The 24,119-nt window shown below is 32.7% G+C and overlaps 3 protein-coding genes across 8 annotated transcripts; 1 reads left to right on the plus strand and 2 right to left on the minus strand.

Annotated features, from left to right (window-relative positions):
* The first annotated feature begins 1,672 nt into the window (after positions 1-1,672).
* Positions 1,673-4,746, plus strand: LOC106331249. Its single transcript, XM_013769562.1, has 3 exons — positions 1,673-2,041; positions 2,097-3,783; positions 3,866-4,746. The coding sequence occupies exons 1-3, from the start codon at positions 1,673-1,675 to the stop codon at positions 4,744-4,746; spliced, it is 2,937 nt and encodes a 978-aa protein (XP_013625016.1).
* Positions 4,747-5,840: 1,094 nt separating this feature from the next.
* LOC106298002 lies at positions 5,841-7,221 on the minus strand. Of its 6 annotated transcripts, none has more exons than XM_013734124.1 (4): positions 7,099-7,221; positions 6,943-6,984; positions 6,347-6,476; positions 5,841-6,255 (listed from the first exon to the last, which is right to left on the minus strand). In XM_013734124.1, the coding sequence occupies exons 3-4, from the start codon at positions 6,408-6,410 to the stop codon at positions 6,059-6,061; spliced, it is 261 nt and encodes an 86-aa protein (XP_013589578.1). In that variant the 5' UTR covers positions 6,411-6,476; positions 6,943-6,984; positions 7,099-7,221; the 3' UTR covers positions 5,841-6,058. The 6 variants fall into 6 exon arrangements, with proteins under 6 accessions (XP_013589578.1, XP_013589573.1, XP_013589588.1 ...); XM_013734119.1 differs by having other exon boundaries at positions 7,063-7,221; XM_013734134.1 differs by lacking the exon at positions 6,943-6,984.
* A 984-nt stretch (positions 7,222-8,205) lies between these two features.
* Positions 8,206-8,832, minus strand: LOC106300572 (protein SPIRAL1-like 5). The gene is made up of 2 exons (XM_013736745.1): positions 8,529-8,832; positions 8,206-8,455 (listed from the first exon to the last, which is right to left on the minus strand). The coding sequence occupies exons 1-2, from the start codon at positions 8,715-8,717 to the stop codon at positions 8,381-8,383; spliced, it is 264 nt and encodes an 87-aa protein (XP_013592199.1). The 5' UTR covers positions 8,718-8,832; the 3' UTR covers positions 8,206-8,380.
* Between the last annotated feature and the right edge of the window lie 15,287 nt (positions 8,833-24,119).

The following is a 24,119-nucleotide window of genomic DNA, read 5'->3' on the forward strand; positions in this document are numbered from 1 at the left end:
TTGAGAAGCCTCGAACCGTACCATCAAAACGCGGCACATCCTTTGTGCAACACAGAACCCCTGCTGGAGAATACCAACTCTCCACGTCTCAAGTCACTCATTATAAGTTCCTCAGAGGGTCCAGAGAAGGAACAAGAGACATCATCAAATGATCTTGAGGTGGCAGATGATGAGGAAACCCTACAGAATTTCAAAAACAAAGCCAAAAACAAAGTATCAAAGCAAGGCAAGAAATGCTCACAACGACTGTCTCCTAATATTCTCAGAGGAACAAGCATTATAAAAAGGAAACTGTCACAGATACAACACTCACCAGGAAATGGGAGAAAGCGGCTAACGGGTGAGTCTTCAAAAGCTCGTATGACATCAGGAGAAGCAAAAAAAGGGTCAGGAAGGGAAAATGAAGCCCCAACTCCTGCTTTGAACCCACCCATTCAGTTAATTCCAGCGATGACTAGGGGAAAACAAAGAAACCAAGGGGAAAAATCCAAAAAAACCTTGCCAACTCAAACAAAGAATGCAGCAAGATCTTCACATCAAGGATCAATGCCTCGTCTTCAAAAGCTCGTATGACATCAGGAGAAGCAAAAAAAGGGTCAGGAAGGGAAAATGAAGCCCCAACTCCTGCTTTGAACCCACCCATTCAGTTAATTCCAGCGATGACTAGGGGAAAACAAGGAAACCAAGGGGCAAAATCCAAAAAAACCTTGCCAGCTCAAACAAAGAATGCAGCAAGATCTTCACGTCAAGGAACAATGCCTCCGGCCGGTAATGATACACCTGATTCAAGCAAGAAACTGGATTTTCGGTCAAAGCTACACCAGGTTCCTTAGGAATCCTGAGCTGGAACTGTTGTGGATTGGGGAATCCCATTACAGTCCAGCGTTTAAAGGAGTTACAGAGGAGGAACTCACCAGATGTAACTTTCCTTATGGAAACAGAAAATCCTACAAAGATGGTGTTGAAAGAACTCCATTGATTTCAAAGCTACAACTACGCTGCTTGTCCCCCATAGCCCCGGAGGAGGAAGCCTCTTCCTTGCCTGGAAAAAAGACATCGATCTCACGGTTAAACATGCAACAAAGAATTACATTGATACAAGGATAATGTTTAAAGGCATCAGTTTCCATGCAACCTTTGTGTACGGGGAGCCAGAGGTTTCAAAAAGATTACAAGTTTGGAATGAGATATCTAATCTACACTCAAAAAATGGAGGACCATGGTTTCTTACTGGAGATTTCAATGAAATTATTGACAACAGTGAAAAGAGCGGAGGCCCAGATAGAGCAGAAGGAACCTTCGGAGCCTTTAGATCCTTTCTTTCTCAAAATGATCTTTTTGACCTCAAACACTCAGGCAGCTATCTATCTTGGAGGGGAAAGAGACATACGCACCTAGTCTTGTGCAGACTGGATAGAGCTCTAAGCAACAGTGATTGGGCTGATCTATTCCCAGCGTGTAGAAGTCAATACCTCAAGTACGAAGGGTCTGATCACAGGCCTCTCCTCTCGCTCCTGGATACATCAAAAAAGAAAAGTGTAAAGATCTTTAGATTCGACAGACGACTAAATGATAACATGGAAATAAAGAAACTGGTATCTTCAGTCTGGACGAGAAATGAAAACTTATCAGTTGAGGCTCGGCTCTCTTTATGTCGTCAGGCCATTTGCAAATGGTGCAGAGATTCTACGAGAACAGCCAGAAGGGCCAGGAGGACATACGTAACAGACTTGATGCTGCTTTGTCTGATCTACAACCAGATGAAACTTTGATTCAGAAGCTCAACTCAGACCTTCTCCAGCTCTACAAAGCAGAGGAATATTTCTGGAAACAAAGAAGCAGACAATTATGGTTAAGTCTGGGAGACTCAAACACGGGCTATTTCCATGCTATCTCAAAAGGTAGATCTACACAGAACAGACTCTCTGTCATTGAAGATAAGGATGGCTTACCACACTACGAAGAAGAACAAATAGCGAACATCATCTCCTCTTTCTACGCAGATCTGTTCAAATCATCAGAGTATCTCGGGAATCAGATAGTTCATGGGGCTAAACAACCTTGCATAACATCAGAGCAAAATGAGAAACTGATAGCTATTCCACAAGAGAGAGATCACCGAAGCCACATTCTCGATAATTGGAGAAAAGGCGCCAGGACCAGATGGCTTTTCAGCCAGTTTCTTTCCCGCCAACTGGGAAGTAGTTGGTCCAGCAGTGATCTCCGAGATACAAGCCTTCTTCTCAACAGGTTTCCTCGCACCATCAATAAACAAGACTCATGTCAGGCTCATTCCAAAGTTTCTGGGAGCTAAAACGGTGGAAGAGTACATGCCAATTGCCTTATGCAACATTTACTACAAGATCATCTCTAAACTAATCTCTATCAGATTAAAGAATGTTCTTGGAGTAATAGTATCGGAAAATCAATCAGCATTTGTTTCGGGAAGGGCAATTGCAGACAATGTACTTATTACGCATGAGGTACTACAGTTTCTAAAGACATCAAAAGCGGAAATAAGGTGTTCTATGGCAGTTAAAACAGATATGTCAAAAGCCTATGACAGGATCGAATGGCAGTTCATCTCAGATGTCCTATACCGGTTAGGTTTCCATGCAATTTGGATAAATTGGATCATGCAATGCATCACTACAGTCTCCTACTCCTATCTTATAAACGAGACAGTGTATGGAAATGTTTTACCTCTCCGAGGAATCAGGCAAGGCGACCCACTGTCTCCTTATGTGTTTATCCTCTGCGGTGAAGTTCTCTCAGGGCTGTGTAGAGAGGCTGGGAGGAAAGGCCTACTTCAGGGTATAAGAGTGGCACGAGGTTGTCCAAGAATAAATCATCTGCTCTTCGCAGATGATACTATGTTCTTCTGTCTTGCGTCTCAATCAAAGTGCGAAGCTCTCCAAGCAGTACTCACAGACTATGGAAAAAGCTCTGGACAGATGATCAATAAGAACAAGTCGTCTATCACCTTCTCAAGTAAAACTCCCCCTGCAATCAAAGAGAATGCCAAATCAGTATTGGGAATCACAAAGGAAGGGGGCTTAGGCAAGTACCTTGGCCTTCTAGAGCATTTTGGGAGAAGAAAAAGAGATTTGTTTACCTCTATCGTGGATAGAATCCGACAGAAAGCATTAAGCTGGTCTGCAAGGAGGTTATCCAAAGCCGGAAAGCTCACAATGCTTAAGGCCGTCCTCAGCGCAATACCTACATATTCCATGTCGTGTTTTCAGCTACCGGTGAGCCTCTGCAAAAGAATCCAGTCAGTATTGACCAGATTCTGGTGGGATGAGACTGAAGGAAAAAAGAAAATATGCTGGGTTGCTTGGGACCAACTAACGAAGCCTAAAGCTCTGGGGGGTTTGGGGCTCAGAGATATCCAACGTTTCAATCAAGCTCTATTAGCAAAGCTAGCCTGGCGTATTATTACAGCACCAGAGAGTCTCTTTTCACGTATTCTCATGGGAAAATATTGCCACAACAAGAGTTTCCTAGAGATAGCACCCTCGCAGAGCTGTTCCCATGGATGGAGGAGTATACTCCATGGGCGAGACCTTTTGAAAGAAAACCTAGGGAAATCTATAGGAAATGGACAAACGACCAAGATTTGGAAGGATTCTTGGATCTCATTGGATAAGGTCCTAAAACCTATGGGACCTATCAAGGTATCAGCCCTAGACCTAACGGTGGCAGATCTACTAACTTCCGAACTCAAATGGAACAAGCAGAGAATCGAGGAGCTCTTACCAGACCTCGCCGAGCAGATACAATGTTTAAAGCCAAGCTCAACGGGGGGCGGAAGACTCCTTTATTTGGCACCAGACAGCTTCGGGCATTTACTCCACCAAATCAGGTTACTTTGCTGCAACTTCTCACAATCATCATACACAGCTAACAAGAGCAGAAGGAGAATTTAGCTGGATCAGAGACATTTGGGCAGGCAAATTCTCACCTAAGATGAAAACGTTCCTCTGGTCCATCGTCCATAAAGCTATCTCTCTAAGCTCAAATCTGCAAAGAAGAGGTATGACATCAGCAACGCCTTGTGTTAGATGCCAAGATACAGAGAATGAGATGCATTGTTTCTTCAACTGCCAGTACGCGAAGAATGTTTGGGATCTTATGCCCCTTAGCAAAGCAGTTCACCTAGCTGCGGGGGTGACTTTCCCAGAGGTAGTAGTCAAATTTAGGAGAGTTATCTGTCTGCCTCCCTCAGGAATCTCTCTTAACATCCTCCGCTGGGTCTTATGGGCCATCTGGACGGCGAGAAACACCCTCATCTTCGAAGGACGATACCAATCTCCTGAGGAAACAACACTGAACGGGATTAAGTTAGCAAGAGAACGGACTAATTCGCAAAATCAATCCTCTGGAAAGAAGGACCTACCTCAGAGTCAGCAATTCCAATCGCGAGCACCACCACAGATTAATCTCGATAACGACCAGGTGACATGCAAGACAGACGCGGCGTGGCACAAGGAAAAGCTCGTAGCAGGACTAGGGTGGGTGTTCTCGGGTCCGAGACTCGAATCTCCCATCAAAGGATCGATGTGTGAAGCTTCGATAGGCTCCCCTCTAGTTGCAGAGGCTTCTGCAGTCAGATCAGCTATGTGTATGGCGATCAATTTGGAGTTCAGCTCTCTTGAGGTGCTCTCTGACAACTTAACGCTCATCCAAGCAATCTCCGGCATCACTCAGGCTAAGGAAATCATCGATATTGTGAAAGACATCTGATCGATATCTACTGAGTTTGCATCAATCTCTTTTGCGCATATCTCTCGTTCTCTGAATGTGGAAGCGGATAATCTCGCAAAAGAATCTCTGCGTTTTTCATATCTTCTGTATTGAACCCTTGGGCTTGGACCTTATTTGGTCCATTCTCTTACCTTTTATTATTAATGAAGTTTTCAGTGACAAAAAAAAAAAAAAATACAATACAAAGGAACTCATAGATTGAGTAAACCTTCTTTCTAATTTTTTTATGGATCACCGACATAGAATTAGATATGCAATACTAGAAATAGTTATAATATTTGAGTTACAATATCAAATAAACAATGAAACAAAAAAAATGAATGTATTAGTATTACTTTATTCGTATTACAAATACAATAATAGTCAAACAATAATATATAATGAGACCATAATTTTTAAAATCCAACAATTACCAATTAGTTCTGAATTTATAATGCTTTTACAAATTAAAGGAAACACCCGGACGGGTCAAGACGTAGTTAAATTTTAATTTGCTTGTCTACAAATGAAAGATGTTACATTTAATCACGATGATTGTGATCATCATCTAGGCCTAGACAAAACTCAAAAGTTGGAGAGCAAAGAAGCTGCAACAATGGTTATTTGATTTCTCCGCGAGCTATTCAAGGCAACATTTGAACCATGCACCATCGACTCTCCAGTTCACCATGTAGTATTTAGGTAACTCGGTTTCTTGACAAACACGTCATCTCTACCTACGTACCCAAATTTGCGTAAGAGAGTCAAGCGGCTAGCACAACCTAATTTTTGTTAACGAGTAGTGGTTTTGTTACTAACTTGCAAGTGTTAGCTACACCGGAAGACAAAAAAACAGAGTAATACACAAATGTTCTCGTTTAGAACTTTTTGCTTCCATAGGATTTGGACCGCTTCTACATTCAGTGTTTCCCAACAAGACTGATCACAACAAACAATGCGTAAACATGTAATTTATGTCACGTGTTCTTAAAATTGGTCCCAAAAAATTAGAAGCGAGTGGAACCAGATCATTTTTAGCTTTTACTAGATGCATATAACCACGTTGCTAAGAAACTCGTTTGATCACTATTAATTAGTACACATGAAGCTTACAAAAACAAAACAATTGATCGGTTTACTATAAACAACATCAGACCTTTTATTGTCTCAGAGGAAAATCAGAACATATATCACAAGATTATGCTAAAAGGCTCGGTTAATATCTAGATTTTAGAGATTCTGGTCAAGAAAACTTAGGCATACATCTCATATAGTTATATATATATATGCATTCCACGAAGAAACGAAGAAACTAGCCATCTTCATCGCGGCTAGACCATGCTTGAAGAAGAGAATACATGACTAATGGACCAATAAATGGTGCAAATGGTGGTGGCCTACTGAAGGCAACCAGTGGCTCTACCGATTCCTTAATCTTCTTCATTGTTTCTCTTGCACCATTGTTCTCGTTCCCCGGTTTCTTCGGTACTATGGTTCTCACAACTTTACCTGCTTAACATACAACACAATCACTTGTTTCATTTTCTTCTTCATTAAACTGACATCAGATGAAAATGTAGAGGATTAATACACGAGTTACCGTTTGATCCCGAAGCCGGGAAGATTGGTTTGAGATTGTTTATAAGAGCAGGAAAACGCCGCATGAGATTACGACCTACGTGATCTCTCTCTCTAGTTTGAGCTGTTTGAAAATGAATTTAGAAGATTACCTGGAACATCAAGAACATATAAAATAACAAATCAGCTCTCTGCAACATATGAGACACTCTAATATCTTAAAGAAAACCACCAACACAGATCAATATTTACACTTTGAAAACAACAAAAAGCGAAGGAAAGATTATATGTGTATATATATATATATATATATATATATATATATATATATATATTTCGAGGCTTAATTTAATTTGAAACTGTGATCAAGAAAATAACTTCAAGAATCGTTTGTTTAAGACTTAGCTAGGAATTTATCAAGCAAAAAAACAAACAGCACAAACCTTAATTGATTTAAAGAAGTTATACTGATTAACGAAGTTGACCTTCTTAAGAGAATCTAACAACAGAGGAACTCTAAAAACAATACCACTGATTAATTTCAGAAATATTTTGCATCAAACAAAAAATCAATTAAATTTAGAAACAAAGAAATTAACATTAATCTTGTATCTTAACATGAGGTGTTCTTCTTCCTTGGATATGTCTTGCATAATGTAACTAAAAGACAATATCAAATGAAAACAAAATCAGAAACCATCACAAAGATTAACGTACAAGATTAAGATGGTTTATTACAACAGCTGAGTAAAATGAAATGAGAGTCTCAATTACTCGTGTTGTTTTCTTCCAAGCTTTGTTTTCAATTGGAGAATTTTGTTTTGTTTTTAGTGGTAGAGGAAGGTTTGAGAAGTTGATCAAAAAGAAGAAAGCTGAAGGTTTGAGAAGGTCCGGGACTCACGGAAAATTACACAGTTTTATAAAAATAATACTCCCTCTAAAATATTCTAGGATTTTCACCCTTATTAAGAAACCATATTAAAACTTAGTTATTAATGCATAGTTTTTGTAACTTTATATTTCTTATATTTTTAAACCAATAGGATTAAAAGAAATGTAATTAATATTTTTGAAACACACAATTTTTCATTATTAGTTGACAAAATATGCTTTGAAAACATGAAAAATACATCTTTTGGAAACAAAATATTTCTTTAGAACTTCCATCTTTAAAAAGCAGAGGAGTAGCATATTTTGTATTTTTTTCCTATTTATACCCCAATTATATAAATATAAATATATCTTGTTCATTGACAAAAAAAAATATATATATATCTTTTTCAAACAGATCTAATTTTTTCCACGTGGCATTCATGCGGCGTACCACTGTCGTTGCCGGTCTGCTTCTTTGAAGACTTTACGAAGAATTTTTTGTTTGTGAACAAATGATTTATATTACTTTCATGAAAACTTTTCAAACGTTCTGGGACTTAGTTTCCTGACATTATTGTAAAATGATAAGAGAATCCGGCAAGAAAACATATATAGCATGTTATCTTCTAAGAATAAATTACAAAATTTATAAAACTGGAGTAAATTTATACAATTCTTGTGATCTAATAGTTGAAATTTTGTTTTGCTGGTCTGATAGTTTACTAACATTGTACATGACGATAAAATTCCGTTGTCTAACTCTAAATACTTTGAATTTAGTTTAGGCTTCATAATTACATTTTACAGGTATACAAACACACACAAATCTCGTACGACAAGTCTAGCTAGTTTGCATTGCCTTGTGCAAAAGGAGAAGGTTTACTTTCCCAATTACTAAAGAGGAAAGAACTTCATGTGATCAGAAATGTATGGCAATATGCAATCTATTTGTAAAAAAGAAACTGAAAATGCATACAAATAAAAATTCATGAATCATGAGTTCATGACTAGAAAATCAATTATTCCACATCTTGAAAAAAATAAACTGCAAACTCAAAACACACGTCCGTACGCACAAATAAATGAGAAATACGTAGAGATCTAGACAGGGATCACTACTACATATAAAATACACACAAGATCACAATACAAACCCTAGTTTTATAAATTCATTTGCACTCCCTTATTTATCTCCGAATAAGTATCCAAGCGATGAACCTCCACCAGGAACCGATTTAACCTTCGTCGTTGGACGAGCCTGAAATTTTTATTTATTTTTAAATGTTTAGAATTTGAATAATCGAATACTAAGAAGAAAAACAAAGACTTGCTGTGACGAAGTTGCCAGAGTTTTGGCCCTGAGCTCTGGGGTAGTTGTTGTTTTCAGACAACGTAGGCTTTTGGTCAGATTTGTTGTCACCGTCGGTGAAATCTACACCGTACGGTGGTGTAGGCTTTGGGGCAGCCGGTGGGACACTTTTTGGAGTCTCATTGTCTCCAGAGCTCCCACCTCGGCTCATTATTCGATTAAGTGGCTTGATTGATTTACCTAGCTGTTGATCAAACTCTAGTTTGGCTTGATCAGGAATGCTAAGTATGAAAATATAAATATCAGAGATCTAGAGAGAAGCTTAAATAGATGCAGCTGTGGAGAGTAATGTGTAAGATGTGATAAGAGGTATATTCTCATAAATAATCATTCCAACATTTAAAATGATTTTCATTAGTTTTCAATTATTTTAGTTTATTTTTAGAGTTAGTTTATAAACTTTGATATATATGATTATTATCTAGAAATATTATTTAAACCATGAAGTTTTTTATTATTATTTTAGACTGAATTTAAATATCCTTGTAAATGCAGGACCTAAAACCTTTTTGATAACATAATATTTGTAGTTTTTTTTTTTGAAAAATGGTTTGAAGAATCTTATTTATAAGATTTATTCATAAATATTATGGAAATTTCTCAAAAGTACCACATTAAAAAAAAAACATCACACATTTCATAAGCTTAGTAATTGTTACCCTAACTATACGTTATGAAGTCTTCCTAAATCTAAAATTTGTTGGAACGTTTTAAACTTTAAGATAGGTGGGTATGTTTTGTGACTAGAATTTCATTTTTTTTTTCTAAGATATTCCAGAGGTTTTTTAATTAACATTTGTTACAAAATCAAACTAACAAATTTGTATATGCAAAATAATATAAAGATAAATGCTAACTTATTAAATAATTTCGAAGAGAAATATTTTGAAGAAAGTACCACTTTTTTTTGGAACACGAAAAAATGTACCACCTTGAATTTGCTAAATCAATCACTACTTCTAGCCCAACCAATGTTCCAAAGCTGAGAGCAATATTCGAGTATAATGATGAAAGAGACGATATTATTGGATGACGAATTTATGGCAGTTGGGCAAGCGTCGATTCCATACGTGATAGGTAACATGTGTTTTACCTACATGGTTTTATTTTACTTTGCATTGCAACGGTCGAGTTTGAGTCTAGGTTTACAAAATCGATTTAGATCCACCGTTTGTCAAGTCTGACAGCTCGCATAGTATTTTTTGGACATCATGATGGTACATCCTCTAGGTTTACAAATTCCAAAATGATTTTATGATTTACTTCTATAGAGAAACTCAAAATCGATTTAGATTTCTAGACGTTAACTTGTATAATTTTTAGGCTATGAAATCTAAAGGTACACGCACACTCGGAAATTTCAATCGAAGGAACAAAAAGAGGAGTAGAGAAACACAAGGGATAACGAAAAAGAAATATGATCATAGTCTGATTTTATTGTAACAAAACAAAATATCTTAGATACTTTTATGGTCTTTTTATTTTTTTTAAATATAAAATTTTAATTGTAACTAATATTTTCACAAAAATATAAAAAGATAACAAACAAACATAAAATCTAAATATGATAAATAATTATTTATCAATTAGAAATGATTAAAATATTAAATCAAATAGTAAAATAATATATATTACTCAAAAATAATATATAGTATCTTACAACTCAAAATATGTATGTTTTGATGTTTTGCAACACTAATATGAAATTTGATGTTATGATTAAAAATAATAAAATATAACATCAAAACATTAAATTTAATATTATTTCGACAACCAATTTGATATCATAGTTAGAGTTGTCCATAGAATTTAAACAAACCTTTCCAAAATAAGTTGGAAATCAATCCTGTCAAAACTAAAGACAATATTATCCATGATAAATCGGCTTAATCGACAGGACCATGTGGGCTGGGTCGAATCTTTATTTAAAAATTTTACATCTCAACCTTTTATCATTTAGTGAAAGGATGGATAAGAAATATCGAGTATCTTAAAATAGAGGGGTTAAATCAAAGAGTGTGATTGCAACTTAGAAAATATTATATTACTTCTTTAAATGCGAAAATAATAACTAGAGAAAAATTACTAAATATATATTCCAGACCTAGGACCTTATTGTTTATTTTGATGATTGTGTTTGGGTTTGTTCTTAAAGTTATTATAATGTAAAGTTGTATAACCTTGATGGTTGTATATTTAAACCACATATGGTAAAAATATAGAATAAACATATGAAAAGAAAAGTAAAAACTAAAAGAATGATTAAAAACTAAATAAATAAATATATACTATGTGATTTTTCCGTGCTCATGCACGGATATAAATATTTCTAAAATAAATATACTATAATAATTGATTGTTATTTATTTTTAATTTTAAATTAACTTATACTTTGTATGTACAATTTATATTAATAGTATTATATTACTTTAATTAGACATATGATTTTAGATATGTTATATCTAGTCGGTTTTATTTTTTTTACAGTCAATTTAGTTATCATTTGAGTATATTAGATTGCATCTATTTCTCTAAATTCAACTACAATTTTTTTATTTTAAATTATTAAAATTATGATTAATTTTCTTATTTGCAATTATGTTGGTTGTTGTCTAATTAAATATAAAATAAACTAAAGTGTGTGATTCCAAATTATATAAATTAATATAATGATAATACTCTATAGTCTCATGCATATATATAAATTTTACAAAAGAAATAAATTATAAAAGTTGGTTAATATTTTATTTTCATTTATTAATATTTTTGAGTCATCCTAGAATTTACATTTATAAAATAAATTATTATTATAAAATTATTTATTCTTATTGTAGTTAAATCTATGATTTTAGATATAAGTTGGATTAGTCGAATCACTCATGTTGTGACTATATTGAGTTACATATAGTTTCTCAAATTCAAACTGAGGTACAATTATTTTTTATTATCATTAAGTAAAATCAAATTAATTTTATTTATCGTTTAAATGTGCATGTAGTTTCATAATATTTATTAAATTATATGTTGATGTTTTTTCGAAAAACAAATATCAGAAAATAAAACAATGATCAATATGAAGTTACATACATAAATAACTAACACATTTTTGATAGCTCATGAACACATATCAATATTTACAATAATTAAAATATTTTATAAAGTCTAAATAACGTTATGCCTTAGATGTATTAAATAGTAAACTGAAATTTATTTTAAGTAATTTTTAAATGGGAATTCAGATTTGCTTTGATATTTTAATTATAGTCATATTAAGTTCCACAAACATAAAAAAAAAATAAAAGCAAATTTAGTATTATGATAAAATATATTTTAATAGTGATAAAATATAATATATCTACCTCGTTAAAGTATATAGTGTTATGTTATTTTAAAATATTTTGTAATTATTTTATCAAAAGATATTTATTGTTAATTGTTTTTCTTTTTTTTTAGTATCTCATAAAAATAAATAGTTTAAAAAATTGTGTGATTGTATTTTAAAAATCATATTATATAAGTAAAATTTAATTTATAGAGTTTTTTTTTGCTGTAAATGAAAGATATTATAGTCAACTAAATATATGAAAAATAAATAAAACATTTCAATAATACTAATTATAAACTATTTTAGTCAATTAAACATATATCAGTTTATGTTACTTAATTGTTTTATGTAATCATGTAAGAAAATAGATAGATATATAAAAACATTATTTCTATTACTTTGAAAATAAATATTTTTGTATTGTTTAAAATTATGTTTTAAAAGAAATAATATTTCTTTTTCTAATATCAAGATTATGTGTGTGAATGTTGTTTTATGAAATCACATTATATGCAAATATATATTTTCATCTAAGAAAATATTGATATAAAGAAATATTTTATTATTTCAAAAGTATATTTTATGTTATTTAAAAATATTATTTAAATAGAATATTTCTATTTTGTGAACTTTCCTTTTTTAATAAAATCATATTATATATACATTTATTTTCGTTTTTAAACTTTATAAATGTTTCATTTTTATTATATATGTTATTTGGAAAATTTTAAAAAGGAAACTAAATTTTCAATAATAGTATTTAAATGTAATATTTTTTAATTTATTAAGGGTATCAGTGTAATCAACCATCATGAGAGTTAATGTGAACGCGATACATAATAAACTGAATTCTCAAATAATATTATAAAGATTTTGGTAAACTTGCGGTTATAAAACATACAAACATGTGTTTCATCGGGATATTCGTTTGTTTGATAATTGAAAGCGTTTCCCCCATCTTTCAGTCATAATCATATACTAAACCAAATAAATATCAAAATATTTTTAACATATATATTAAAATATCCCCAACTCTAGACGGCTACAGATTAATCTACAAAAGCAAATAAAAACCGTCCGCACATATCGTCAAATAAAATTTAACAAATACTAAAAAATGTTGGAGCCGTACAAAGGAGTATAAGCTTCGCCCACTACGATAAGTTGGGTTGGAAGGGAACTGGTAGGACATCTATAGGAGTGAGCCATTGGTGCACAAAAAAAATAAAATGAGACATTTCATTAACAATATTATTAAAGATAGATTTGATCTTAAATTCTTAATAGCTAACATCTTGTAGGTAGGTATGTCCTTAATTACACTTAATTAGTCTTTTTTAAAGCCACTTTAACCAACTAATTACTTGATATTTCGGATCAAGGGTCAAACCATGTATCATGTCATATTTAGACTCTTGAATGCAAATACGATGTTGCTATTCAAAAAATCGTTACCTGATTTATTAATAAGGGATGTAAAAGAACTAAAAAGAATGAAAATGATAAGTTTCAAAACAAGAATGAAAATGATATCATTTAAAATGGATAATTTGGTAAAATTTAATTGAAAACCGAACATTTGATATCTTAAAAATACAAAAAGAAAACCAGGGGATAATACTCATTCGTAAAATCTTTATCAATGACAATATAATATATATATATATATATATTCCCATAATATATTTTGGGGTGTCAGTGAGAAGTTAGATTTATGATGATTAGAATTTCTAAAATCTAATGTTGATTTCATGATTTAGTAATTCTATATACAATTTTTTGTTATTCAAAAAATCTAGATTTTAATGATTCTTTAAATCTATTAAAGTTTGTGTTATTGAGAGTTATATTCTTCACCATTTAACTCATAACACAAGATTTTGAGAATATACTTATATACTTTAGATTCTTGAAATCATTGTATCAATGTATTTTCATAGAATTTCACAATATACAGAACATTTTACAATTCTTTCCAAATTTAACAAATCTCCTAACTTTTAAAATCAACAAACTCTATATAAATTATACTCCCACTAACACCCCTTAAAATTTAAATATATCAAATATTCCATTTGATCAAAAAAATATATCAAATATTACCTAGTTTCATAAGATCTTTTTGCCAAAGGTTTCATTAGCAAATCTGAGTTATAAAGATAAATTAAGAAAAGTGAATTACAAATAACAACTCGGATTTGAAGACACTCTTCACTTTGTGGCCACGTAAATATGAAATCATGCATTGAGGCTTATTTGAATACTTAGAGAAAATGGCTATTTGTAGGTTACATCTCTCGTTAAAGATTAGTCCGGATTTTTACTTAAGTCTAAGATATCTTCAGACTAATCAGAAATATGCAAAGTGATCGAACTTTTGATCAATTAACCTCAACAAATCTTTTTTTTTTTTTTTTGATAATCCAGGGTTCTTCACTTACGTGGGTCCTCAACAAATCTTTGTCAGATCATTTTCCAATATATAGAAGATAATTAGGGTACTAGTATCTTCAGGATGAAAAACTCTTTCCCTTCAGACATCAAATCCCTCATCCCTTATAGACTCCAAGGACGAGCCTAATGAGTTTGAAGGAGGGATCTATGACATTTTTATGTTATGTAACGACATGATTAACTCCGGTCTCTTAGACGGGGTTTTTAACTTATGATTTGATACTTTTTTAACACTTTTTTGCTAAAAAATGACTTTTATATCTCTTATTCAAAAGACAGTTCTTAATTTTTTTTTAGTTAAAATCTAAAAAAAGTTAAAAACCGTCTTTTAGCCGAAGTTAAGAATTTCAGTTAAGAGACTAAGGTTAATCATGATCTAATTCATTTGATTATATGTATCTAGACTAGGGAACGCTAGGCAGTTTTTTGTACTCTCAAACTCGCCATTGCAGACTGAATAACTACTTTGTGTTATGAAATAACTTATAATTTATAGTATCGAGAAATTTAAATAAGAGTAGAATTTAATACCCGTAGGAAGCAAATAACACTAGTATGAGGGAGAGAGTTTATTATAAGGAAGAAGAAGAAGATGTAATGGTTCTTTGATTATAAACTCTTGTTCTTGTTTTTGGTGTACAAAAGAGTGAGATGAGTGATGGTATTTATAGTGAACAACAATACATAAAATAACAAAGATGGTGCTTAATTTGGTAAATGAGTGGGTGATCATAATGCTTGATGAGTAGATGATCATAGTGCTTGAGTTGGTAAAGAAGTGGATGATCATTTCAATGCTTAATTTATAACACTCCCCCTTGATCATCCATCTTGTATTACGTGGTGCCTCGTTAAAAACCTAGTCATGGAAAACCCAATACGAAAAACCGTAGTAAAAGTAAAAAGAGTACAACTACGTAAGCTCCCCCTCGAATGAGTAGTCATAGAACCTTTAGAACAATGATAGATTTCCATCTCTCGAATTGTAACATTCTCTTTGGTTGTCTATCTTTTGTATGTTCTTTGTTGCCTCGTTAAAACCTTGTCATGGAAAAACCCAATGGGATTAAAAAAAAACCATGATAAGGAAAAAGAGTATAACCACACTTACTATCATATTTCTTTCCCTGGAAACAATATCTTCAGGATATGCATTCCAATCAACTCTCTTCAGAGAATTAAGCTTAAGAGAATAAACTCTATTCATTTCTATTATGATATCTAGGGCCTTTAGACTTCTTGTCCATAATTCTCTTTTGACTTAGACAATAGTTTATTGGTCTATTTGGATTTCAAACCAAATTTCTTACATATAATCGTATAGAAATTCGTCTCGTACATACGAATTATTCATTTGTAACTATAGAAGTTACTATTATGATTTTCTTTCTTTTCATATGAAATTACATCTTTCAGTAATGAAAAAGATTAATAATTTTCTTAAATAACACTCTTACGTATGGTATTTCAGGACCAAACATATACGAGCGTCTTAAATAAAATACTTTAAGGATCTTTATTATAACATCTCAGTTTTAGATCTCCAGTTTATAATACATAAAAACAATATAGTATTGTCAAGAGTTTTCTTCCAAAATATAATTTTTCTATAACTCTTTAGGAGTTTTGATTATATTCAAATCATGATTCTATTGATTTATAATCTCTTGATAAATACAAATGGATACATTTGTTAATATTTCATATATCCCATAAAATAGTTTGTTTCAATTCGATCGAATATGCAGAGTTCCCGGGAACATGATTTTGATATCATCAATCCTTTATGGATTATACTTTCAGGGATTAACATTTTTCAAGTGGATTGTTTTATTCAAGTTCTTCCTTTATTACCAGACTATAAGGAATTTAAAACTAGTTGCATCTACCACATGAAATTATGTCTCTTCACAATTAATTTCATATTGATCCTTCTTTGTGTGCAACGGTTTATTTACATCTCACTTGTTTTACACCTTTTAGTGTATGGACTACTGGTCCAAATACTTCTCTATTTCACAAGAAGTTTATATCTTTGTCTATTGCATCTTTCTGATTTGGCCAATCATTTCTTTGTGTACACTTTTCAATAGACTTTCTTTCATGATCCTCTTTCTCATTTATTATATCAACTGCTACTTTGCATGTATAATATCATCGACGTCAATTTTCTTATCGGTTCCATTTTGTTTCATACATGACATAACTTATTGAGATCTCTTCATTTGTCTCAGGTACCTGAATTTTCGTTAGTCATGTTTAATTTCTCTTCTGGAGATCATACAAAACTATATTGCCTCGTTTTGACCATTATCAATATATGCTCCTTTTCATTTACGAGGATTTATCTTGGGAACCAATCTGTTTACCACGCTGCAGGCGTGACTAGCAGTTTGATATTGTTCTTGTAGAACATTTATTCTTATTGGAGCATTTACAGCTGGTATATGTGACTTGATCACTATATTTATATGGGTTGTGTCTGGCAACTGCTTTAGTAAGTTTTGAAATGAATTATCTTTTGGACTTGTATTTCACATTGTGTTTAGCCCGAGGATCAATGATAATTCATTTCAACTTATTTTCTTTTCCAGCTGTTTATTTTCTCCCCCTTATGTTGGAAGTACTAACTCACTTTTAGAATTCATGTATAGCCTTACTTATATTTTTCGGGGATGGCTCTGGATTCTTAAGTGTCAATAGAGATTTATATCCAACATATATTTCCAACCTCATTTGAAAACACATCTTCATTTGAAGCTCTGTGGCGGAGCAACATCCAACATTCTTAGATGAAAATGATTGGTTTCTGATTCTATACCAATGATGGGGAGAACTAGTGAATATTTATTGGCTTGATGCGAACCATTGTTGCTCAAAATGTTTAGCACTTATCTCAGTGAATGTGCTATAGTCGTTAAAGACTTTAAGAAGTGAATTCACCAATATTATAAAAATGCATAGTGGGTGATCAGTCCACTAACATCTTCGTTATTTATGCCAATATCTTATTTTGGCTGGTGAAAACCATATTACCCTTTTATCTTATGGGTAAGCAACATATGTCAAATCATTCGGAAGAATCTTCTGGTTCCTATGCATATGACCTTTAAGTATATATTCGCATTATTAATGAACCAAAATGGTCTAACTGATTCATGCCAAATGTAAACTTCTAGTTTACTATACATTTATCTTCATTATACTAATCTTTGTGTAGTACAATATATAAGAGGCTGTAGATATTTTCTCTAAAATACTTATACTGCTTTGAGAATTATTTTTGATTGAAATGTATATATCATTTCGTTTGCTTATTGTCTCAACATAAGTGTCTCAAAATCTTACGGATTTACTTTGAGAAAAATTCATTAATCTTAGTTTTAGTGTAAACATAATCTTCTGGATGTTTGACTTATCATAAAAAGTGAGATTCTTTAACTCTTCCCCTCGAGAGTATAATACTACAGGTTTATCAATCTCGAATGTATCTCATTTTCTTAATCAACACTATATCCTACATGGGTTATGTATTTAGATCCTTTTAACTTTTGATACTTATAAAAATACAATACCTTAAGAACTTTAAATTGCATTCTTAAGAACTTTAAATTGAATTTTTATGTGCAGTAATACTATGTACACTTCTGGAGCATCATATAGATCCTCTTTTTAAGCATTCTATAAGTTTTTACTACTTTGTATTGTACACACAATAAATTTTCTTTTATCTTCAGATGAATTCATAATTTCTTTTCTTTATTACCATGTTTATTTTCTCAACTTTAAGTGAGAGTATGAGTTCTATAAAGAAACTCTTTGGACCTTGACCTCATTTATGCTCACGTTTAAAACCACAATTTATGAGTTTTTAAATGTCATATTCTCTTCAGGAGAATGAATCATAATCAACTAGACGTGATTTATCAATAGATATTTTTTCAATATATATGCATCATAAAACAATTTTTTGAAGAAATTTTACTTTTAAACTTAACATCCAACATAGTTGGCTTTATTTACCGACTTCAGGTCTTGTAATCTTTAAATGCAAAATACAAAATGAGCTTTAGGTAATCACTTCAGGTGATAATACCTTTTTTATATATATTATCTTCCAAAACTTATGGATCTTTTAGAGTCAAGCTTTAAACTTAAAATCCTCAATATAAATGGTAATAAAATCAAAATATTTCAAATATATATAAATATGTATTAACAAAGGTGTCTTATTATATCAGAAAATAAATAAAACTTTCATAGTAATTATTATATAGACTATATTATTACTCTCATGCTTTTTAACAAAGTTTAACCTATCAATCAATTTAATGAACAAATTTATATCACTGCCAACTTCATGTGCATTGATTTATCTAATCAAGTTTGTTAAACTTGTATATAAAGCATAAAAATACTTATCTTATAAACAGAAGTATATCGGCGATGAAAGTTTCAGCTGTTCACGTTTCTGAATTGGCTGATAACTTGTACATATCTTTCCGAGAGAATACACAATCCTGAAAACTTTAAATTTTGCTCATATAAATATGGCCATTACATTAGTAAATATCAACATATAATCCAAATTCTTTTATGATATTAGACCAAAGACTAATCGACAACAAAACTAACCGATTACAAGTAATTTCTTTTATGATGTTAGACCATGAATCATAAAGTATGTTTCCTTAATACCAGTAAACCATGAAGCATATTAAAGTATAATAAGCAAAATTTAATTCATCAAATAACTATTATTCTTACATATAGACAAGCGTTGATATATATATATATCATCGTCTAAAATGACTATATATATATATATATATTTATTTTATTTTATTTTTTTAGAATTTCGCAATTTTAAAATGAACCATTTATTATGAACTTCATAATTTATAAACCGTTTACATTAATCATACAAGCAATTACAAGGAGAAGCGATGTAAATAAAATTAAACCGATATTCATCTTAAATTCACTCGGAGTAAATTCTCCATCGAATAAACCATAAATAGAAACACAAATAAAAATGGCACATAAAAACAAAAGTGCGCGAATCATCTTTCTTGAAAAATCGGAGGAGAGCGATTTTGAAATTTTTGAGAGAAGATGAAATGTTTTGGATGATGAAATGGAGTGAAAATGAGTTGTATTTATAGATGAAAATTACTGTTCATGACCGTTGGAGAAAGGGGAAATTTTTGAAAAATTTTCTTTGTGACCGTTGGGGTTAAATCGAGTGCACCAAAAATTAGTCTGAAAATATCGTATTAAACGGTCAATCAAATCTATAAAATTTCATAAAAGTGAAAAATTATGACAATGAAATATTTATGTTATATGACAATAAATCATGCGACGGCTCAGCCGATCAATGCAGAGTAATAAATAAATTATACGGCGGCTCGGCCGACCAATTAATAATAAACAGAATATAAGGCGGCTCAGCCGACCAATAAATAATAAACAGGATATAAGGCGGCTCGGCCGACCAATAAATAATTAACAGGATATAAGGCGGCTCGGCCGACCAATAAATAATTAACAGGATATAAGGCGGCTCGGCCGACCAATAAATAATTAACAGGATATAAGGCGGCTCGGCCGACCAATAAATAATTAACAGGATATAAGGCGGCTCGGCCGACCAATAAATAATTAACAGGATATAAGGCGGCTCGGCCGACCAATAAATAATTAACAGGATATAAGGCGGCTCGGCCGACCAATAAATAATTAACAGGATATAAGGCGGCTCGGCCGACCAATAAATAAATTAAATTACTAGTAAATAATATAGGCGGTATTCCGGCCATTATAACATGATATAAATAATAGTAGAGGCGGTATACCGACCATTATAACAGGGTATAAATGATACAAATAAATTTTACCGAATCGCAGAGTGATCGTGCTGATAACGTGTTATGAAATAACTTATAATTTATAGTATCGAGAAATTTAAATAAGAGTAGAATTTAATACCCGTAGGAAGCAAATAACACTAATATAAGGGAGAGAGTTTATTATAAGGAAGAAGAAGAAGATGTAATGGTTCTTTGATTATAAACTCTTGTTCTTGTTTTTGGTGTACAAAAGAGTGAGATGAGTGATGGTATTTATAGTGAACAACAATACATAAAATAACAAAGATGGTGCTTAATTTGGTAAATGAGTGGGTGATCATAATGCTTGATGAGTAGATGATCATAGTGCTTGAGTTTGGTAAAGAAGTGGATGATCATTTCAATGCTTAATTTATAACACTTTGGTCATTAATTTCGAATTAAAAAAACTAGGGTACTAGTTACAAATATACGCTAAGCGATCTGAAAACTAGCGAGTATTCGTATGTGTAGGACTAGGAGTAGTGGGTTAGACACGAAGAATTGCCTCAGATATTTCCTTACAACATTTGATAAATAGCATAATTGACTATGATTTACAACTAGGCGGACTAACTATACTGATGCGCATCGACCGGATATGGCTTATAAATGGGCCGAATTTTTAATCAATGTGGTCTGACATTATAATTGTTGGATCGGACAAGTCTTTAAACTAAGGGTCCGACTGGTGACCATCCGGGAAACAAGAGGAACAGATAAAAAATGAATGTACGGGAATAAAATACCAGGAATGAAAAGGAATGATTATTCCTTATCAAATTTGACAAGGAATAATTTTGTTCTTTAATTCTCTACAAAAAAAGGAATGAAAGGGAATGAGAGGAAATTATTATTCCTTGTGAATGATAATTTTTTTTAGGAACGTTAGAGAATGCATTATTCCTCGTCGTTCCCTGGTCACCATTCATACCCTAAATAAATTGGTTATCGTAATCCCAATCAAATTTTGGTAATAATATTTTCTTATTACAAGGGTTATGTTTTTTAACAAATCGACATCTTTTCTTTTTCTTTTTAGATTAGGAAAACGTTTACAGTAAACTCCATTTTTTACCTGCCAATGCAAAGTGTCGAGCTAAATTCGTTCGATTTAAGGATGTATAGAAAACGATAATTTATTTTTCTTAATTATAAATTCATTATTAGAATAAATTATCTCTCTATATCTCTCGTGTACTCCAACCACTATCGATATTCGATGCGTAGTCGGTTGCTTCAAAATCTCCCGTGACTTGTGTATTTCCTTTTTTCAGGGTTTCGCAATTTTTATTATTATACCTATCCCACTTCGTTATACAAATAATACTTTTCACAAAGGAATAAAGATTCTTCATCTGTAAAAGGCTCTGTTACATTATTCCATTATATTGGTATAACAAATCTCCATCCATATGTACTTTATAATTTTATTTGCAAATATAGCTCATCTAAGAAGGAAAAAAATAATCAAAATTACAAAATAAAGCGTAAATTATCTTTGAAATGTTCAAAATTGCATAAGCGTGAAGTATATATCGTACATGACCTCCATCCATATGTATTTTATAATATGTTTGTATGTACTTTACAGCATCACATGGGAACCCGGGACCGGCTTAGCTGATGGGAACCCATGGAGTAATGAGGAATGGAAAAGGTGAGTGGTGTGGTGGCTTTGCGTTAACCATAGGAAGATGTACAGTATCTTTGACGAGCTCTGGGGTGTGTATTATGATCTAGTGATTGTTTGGGAGAAAAAAATTAGATGATTGGAGATAGAGGTCGATTCTATGATGGTGATAGAGTTTCTCACGACATAGATTGGAGATTCTCATCCGCTGTCTTTCCTGGTATGCTTGTGCCATGGCTTTTTGACAAGGGATTGGTTGGTCCGAATTGTTCATGTGTCTAGGAAAGCAAACCGTTTAGCTGATGATTTGGCTAACCTTGCATTTTCTCTTCCTTTTGGTTTTACTAGTTTTGATGTTGCACCGAATGAGGTTGCTGATTTATTGCATGGGGATGTTGCTGGACCTCCATGGCCACGACAAACTCGTTTTGTAAACTGAAGTTGTTAAATAAAGTTTGAGAGTTAATCTCCCATATTCTTACCAAAAAAAAAAAACATGTTTGTATGGAAAACAAACAAATAAATAATCAAAAATACAAAAATAAAGCGTAAATTCTCTTCAAAATGTTCAAAATGTCAATCAACTTGCATAGCCGTGAATCTAATAATATAAAGGAGTGTTTGCCTCCTTCCTAGGCCCTCCACGTCAGATTCCAGCTAAGAAATTCGTGTAAGGAGACGGCGCCACGTGTCCGTTATTCAAAACGCAAAACGCGTCGTTTCATTTATAGAAAGTAATAAAAATTTGTGGGCTTTCTGTTTATGTTAAGAATTAAAGCCCAAAACAATAGACTCTTTAGTCTTCATCCCTTACCACGCCGTAACTAGGGTTCGTCTTCTTCTTCTTCTAACGCCTGGTATCTAAAATTTTTTTTCTCTGTTATCCGTCAGCATCAATGGCGTCTCGAGTAATTGGATTACTGAAATCGAGTTGCAGAATCTCTTTGTTTGTCTCCAATCGCGTCCTATAGCCTTCTCTTCTAATAATCCGAAACGTTCCGAGTTATTCATCGTATTTATCACCTTATTAACTCCATAGGCGACGTGAATTACGATCTGACTTTAATTGTGAGTTATACCTCTGAACTACACCTATAAAAAAGGTTAGCTTTCTTCACTTGAACATCATCTTCTCAATCTGTGAAAACACTAATCTATATATTACCTGTGAAATGGCTAACTCATCAATCTTCCTTTCTGATCTGAAGCCTGGCCGAGTCTCCTCCACCATCCAAGTGCCGTTGCTCAGATTCTGGAAAGCCAGAAATGTTCGAGTGGAGGGGAACTGATGTCTCTTGATATGCTCTTACTGGATTCAAAAGTAATTATGTTCTTAAACTCATGTTCAGAGTGCTTTATGTTCAAAGCTTTTTTAAACGATGTTAGAAATGTTCTTAGGCTTATGTTCATAGTCTTCTTATGTTATTAAACTCATGTTCATAGTGTTCTTATACTAAACATTATGAAACTGTTATATACGGATTTCAATTGACCTACTTCAGTGAGATTTATTTAGAAACTGGTTGTGATTTAACTCATATTTATAGTCATCTTAACGGCATGTTCATATTATCTTGAAATCATGTTCATAATGTTTTCCTGATCTTAAACTCATGTCCATGTTATTATCAAATTCAACCTGTTATATAAACATCTTCTGAATGATTATTTTTGAACCGTTTGAAAGGCGACCATTATGCAAGCATCCGTGAACGTGAGCCGACTAGCAACTTACGGGCCTTATCTCTGGGCTTGTTCAATGTATTCTTTCACCAGTTTTGATGTAACTCAATGTAATCAGAACTTCAGGCTCTCGCACTCCTCTCTGCTGATTCGATTCAGTGACGCTACCACTCTTGCTGAGTTAACTGAACCATCTTCTCCAATACCTAAAGAATGTTTCAGGTTCCGTAATCACAGCGAGATGCTTGGTCTACCCAACACCAATACCCAACTTCCAGGTATTCCTCCTATAATCTGTTCATCAATATAGCTGGATAAGGTATTGATATTAATCCTCACACAGATATTATTGGTGAGATAACTGCTGTTAAGAGAAAGTTCTATTTCGCTTGAATGGCTAACTCATCTATATTGCTCGCTGAAGGCTGGCCAGAGATGAGTTCTTCTTCTGTTTTGGACAGGAAAATCTGAGGATTCAGAGGTGCTCGAAACCAAAGGGTATCTCCTCATCATTCTCTTCCCGACTATATCACCTTTGCCGGAGATGGGTTCTTCTTCTGTTTTGGA

The sequence above is a fragment of the Brassica oleracea genome, chromosome C1 (genome assembly GCF_000695525.1).
Source record: "Brassica oleracea var. oleracea cultivar TO1000 chromosome C1, BOL, whole genome shotgun sequence".
Taxonomy (NCBI): domain Eukaryota; kingdom Viridiplantae; phylum Streptophyta; class Magnoliopsida; order Brassicales; family Brassicaceae; genus Brassica; species Brassica oleracea.

Bases quoted from the DNA above. Each gene is read 5' to 3' on its own strand.
- LOC106331249 (XM_013769562.1), top strand. From the start codon at position 1,673: ATGGTGCAGAGATTCTACGAGAACAGCCAGAAGGGCCAGGAGGACATA. The intron at 2,042-2,096 runs GTTCATGGGGCT...AGAAACTGATAG, and splicing joins AGTATCTCGGGAATCAGATA to CTATTCCACAAGAGAGAGAT. The intron at 3,784-3,865 runs GTTTAAAGCCAA...CCACCAAATCAG, and splicing joins CCTCGCCGAGCAGATACAAT to GTTACTTTGCTGCAACTTCT.
- LOC106300572 (XM_013736745.1), bottom strand. From the start codon at position 8,717: ATGAGCCGAGGTGGGAGCTCTGGAGACAATGAGACTCCAAAAAGTGTC. The intron at 8,456-8,528 runs GCAAGTCTTTGT...TAAAAATTTCAG, and splicing joins ACTCTGGCAACTTCGTCACA to GCTCGTCCAACGACGAAGGT.
- LOC106298002 (XM_013734134.1), bottom strand. From the start codon at position 6,410: ATGCGGCGTTTTCCTGCTCTTATAAACAATCTCAAACCAATCTTCCCG. The intron at 6,256-6,346 runs GTAACTCGTGTA...TATGTTAAGCAG, and splicing joins CCCGGCTTCGGGATCAAACG to GTAAAGTTGTGAGAACCATA.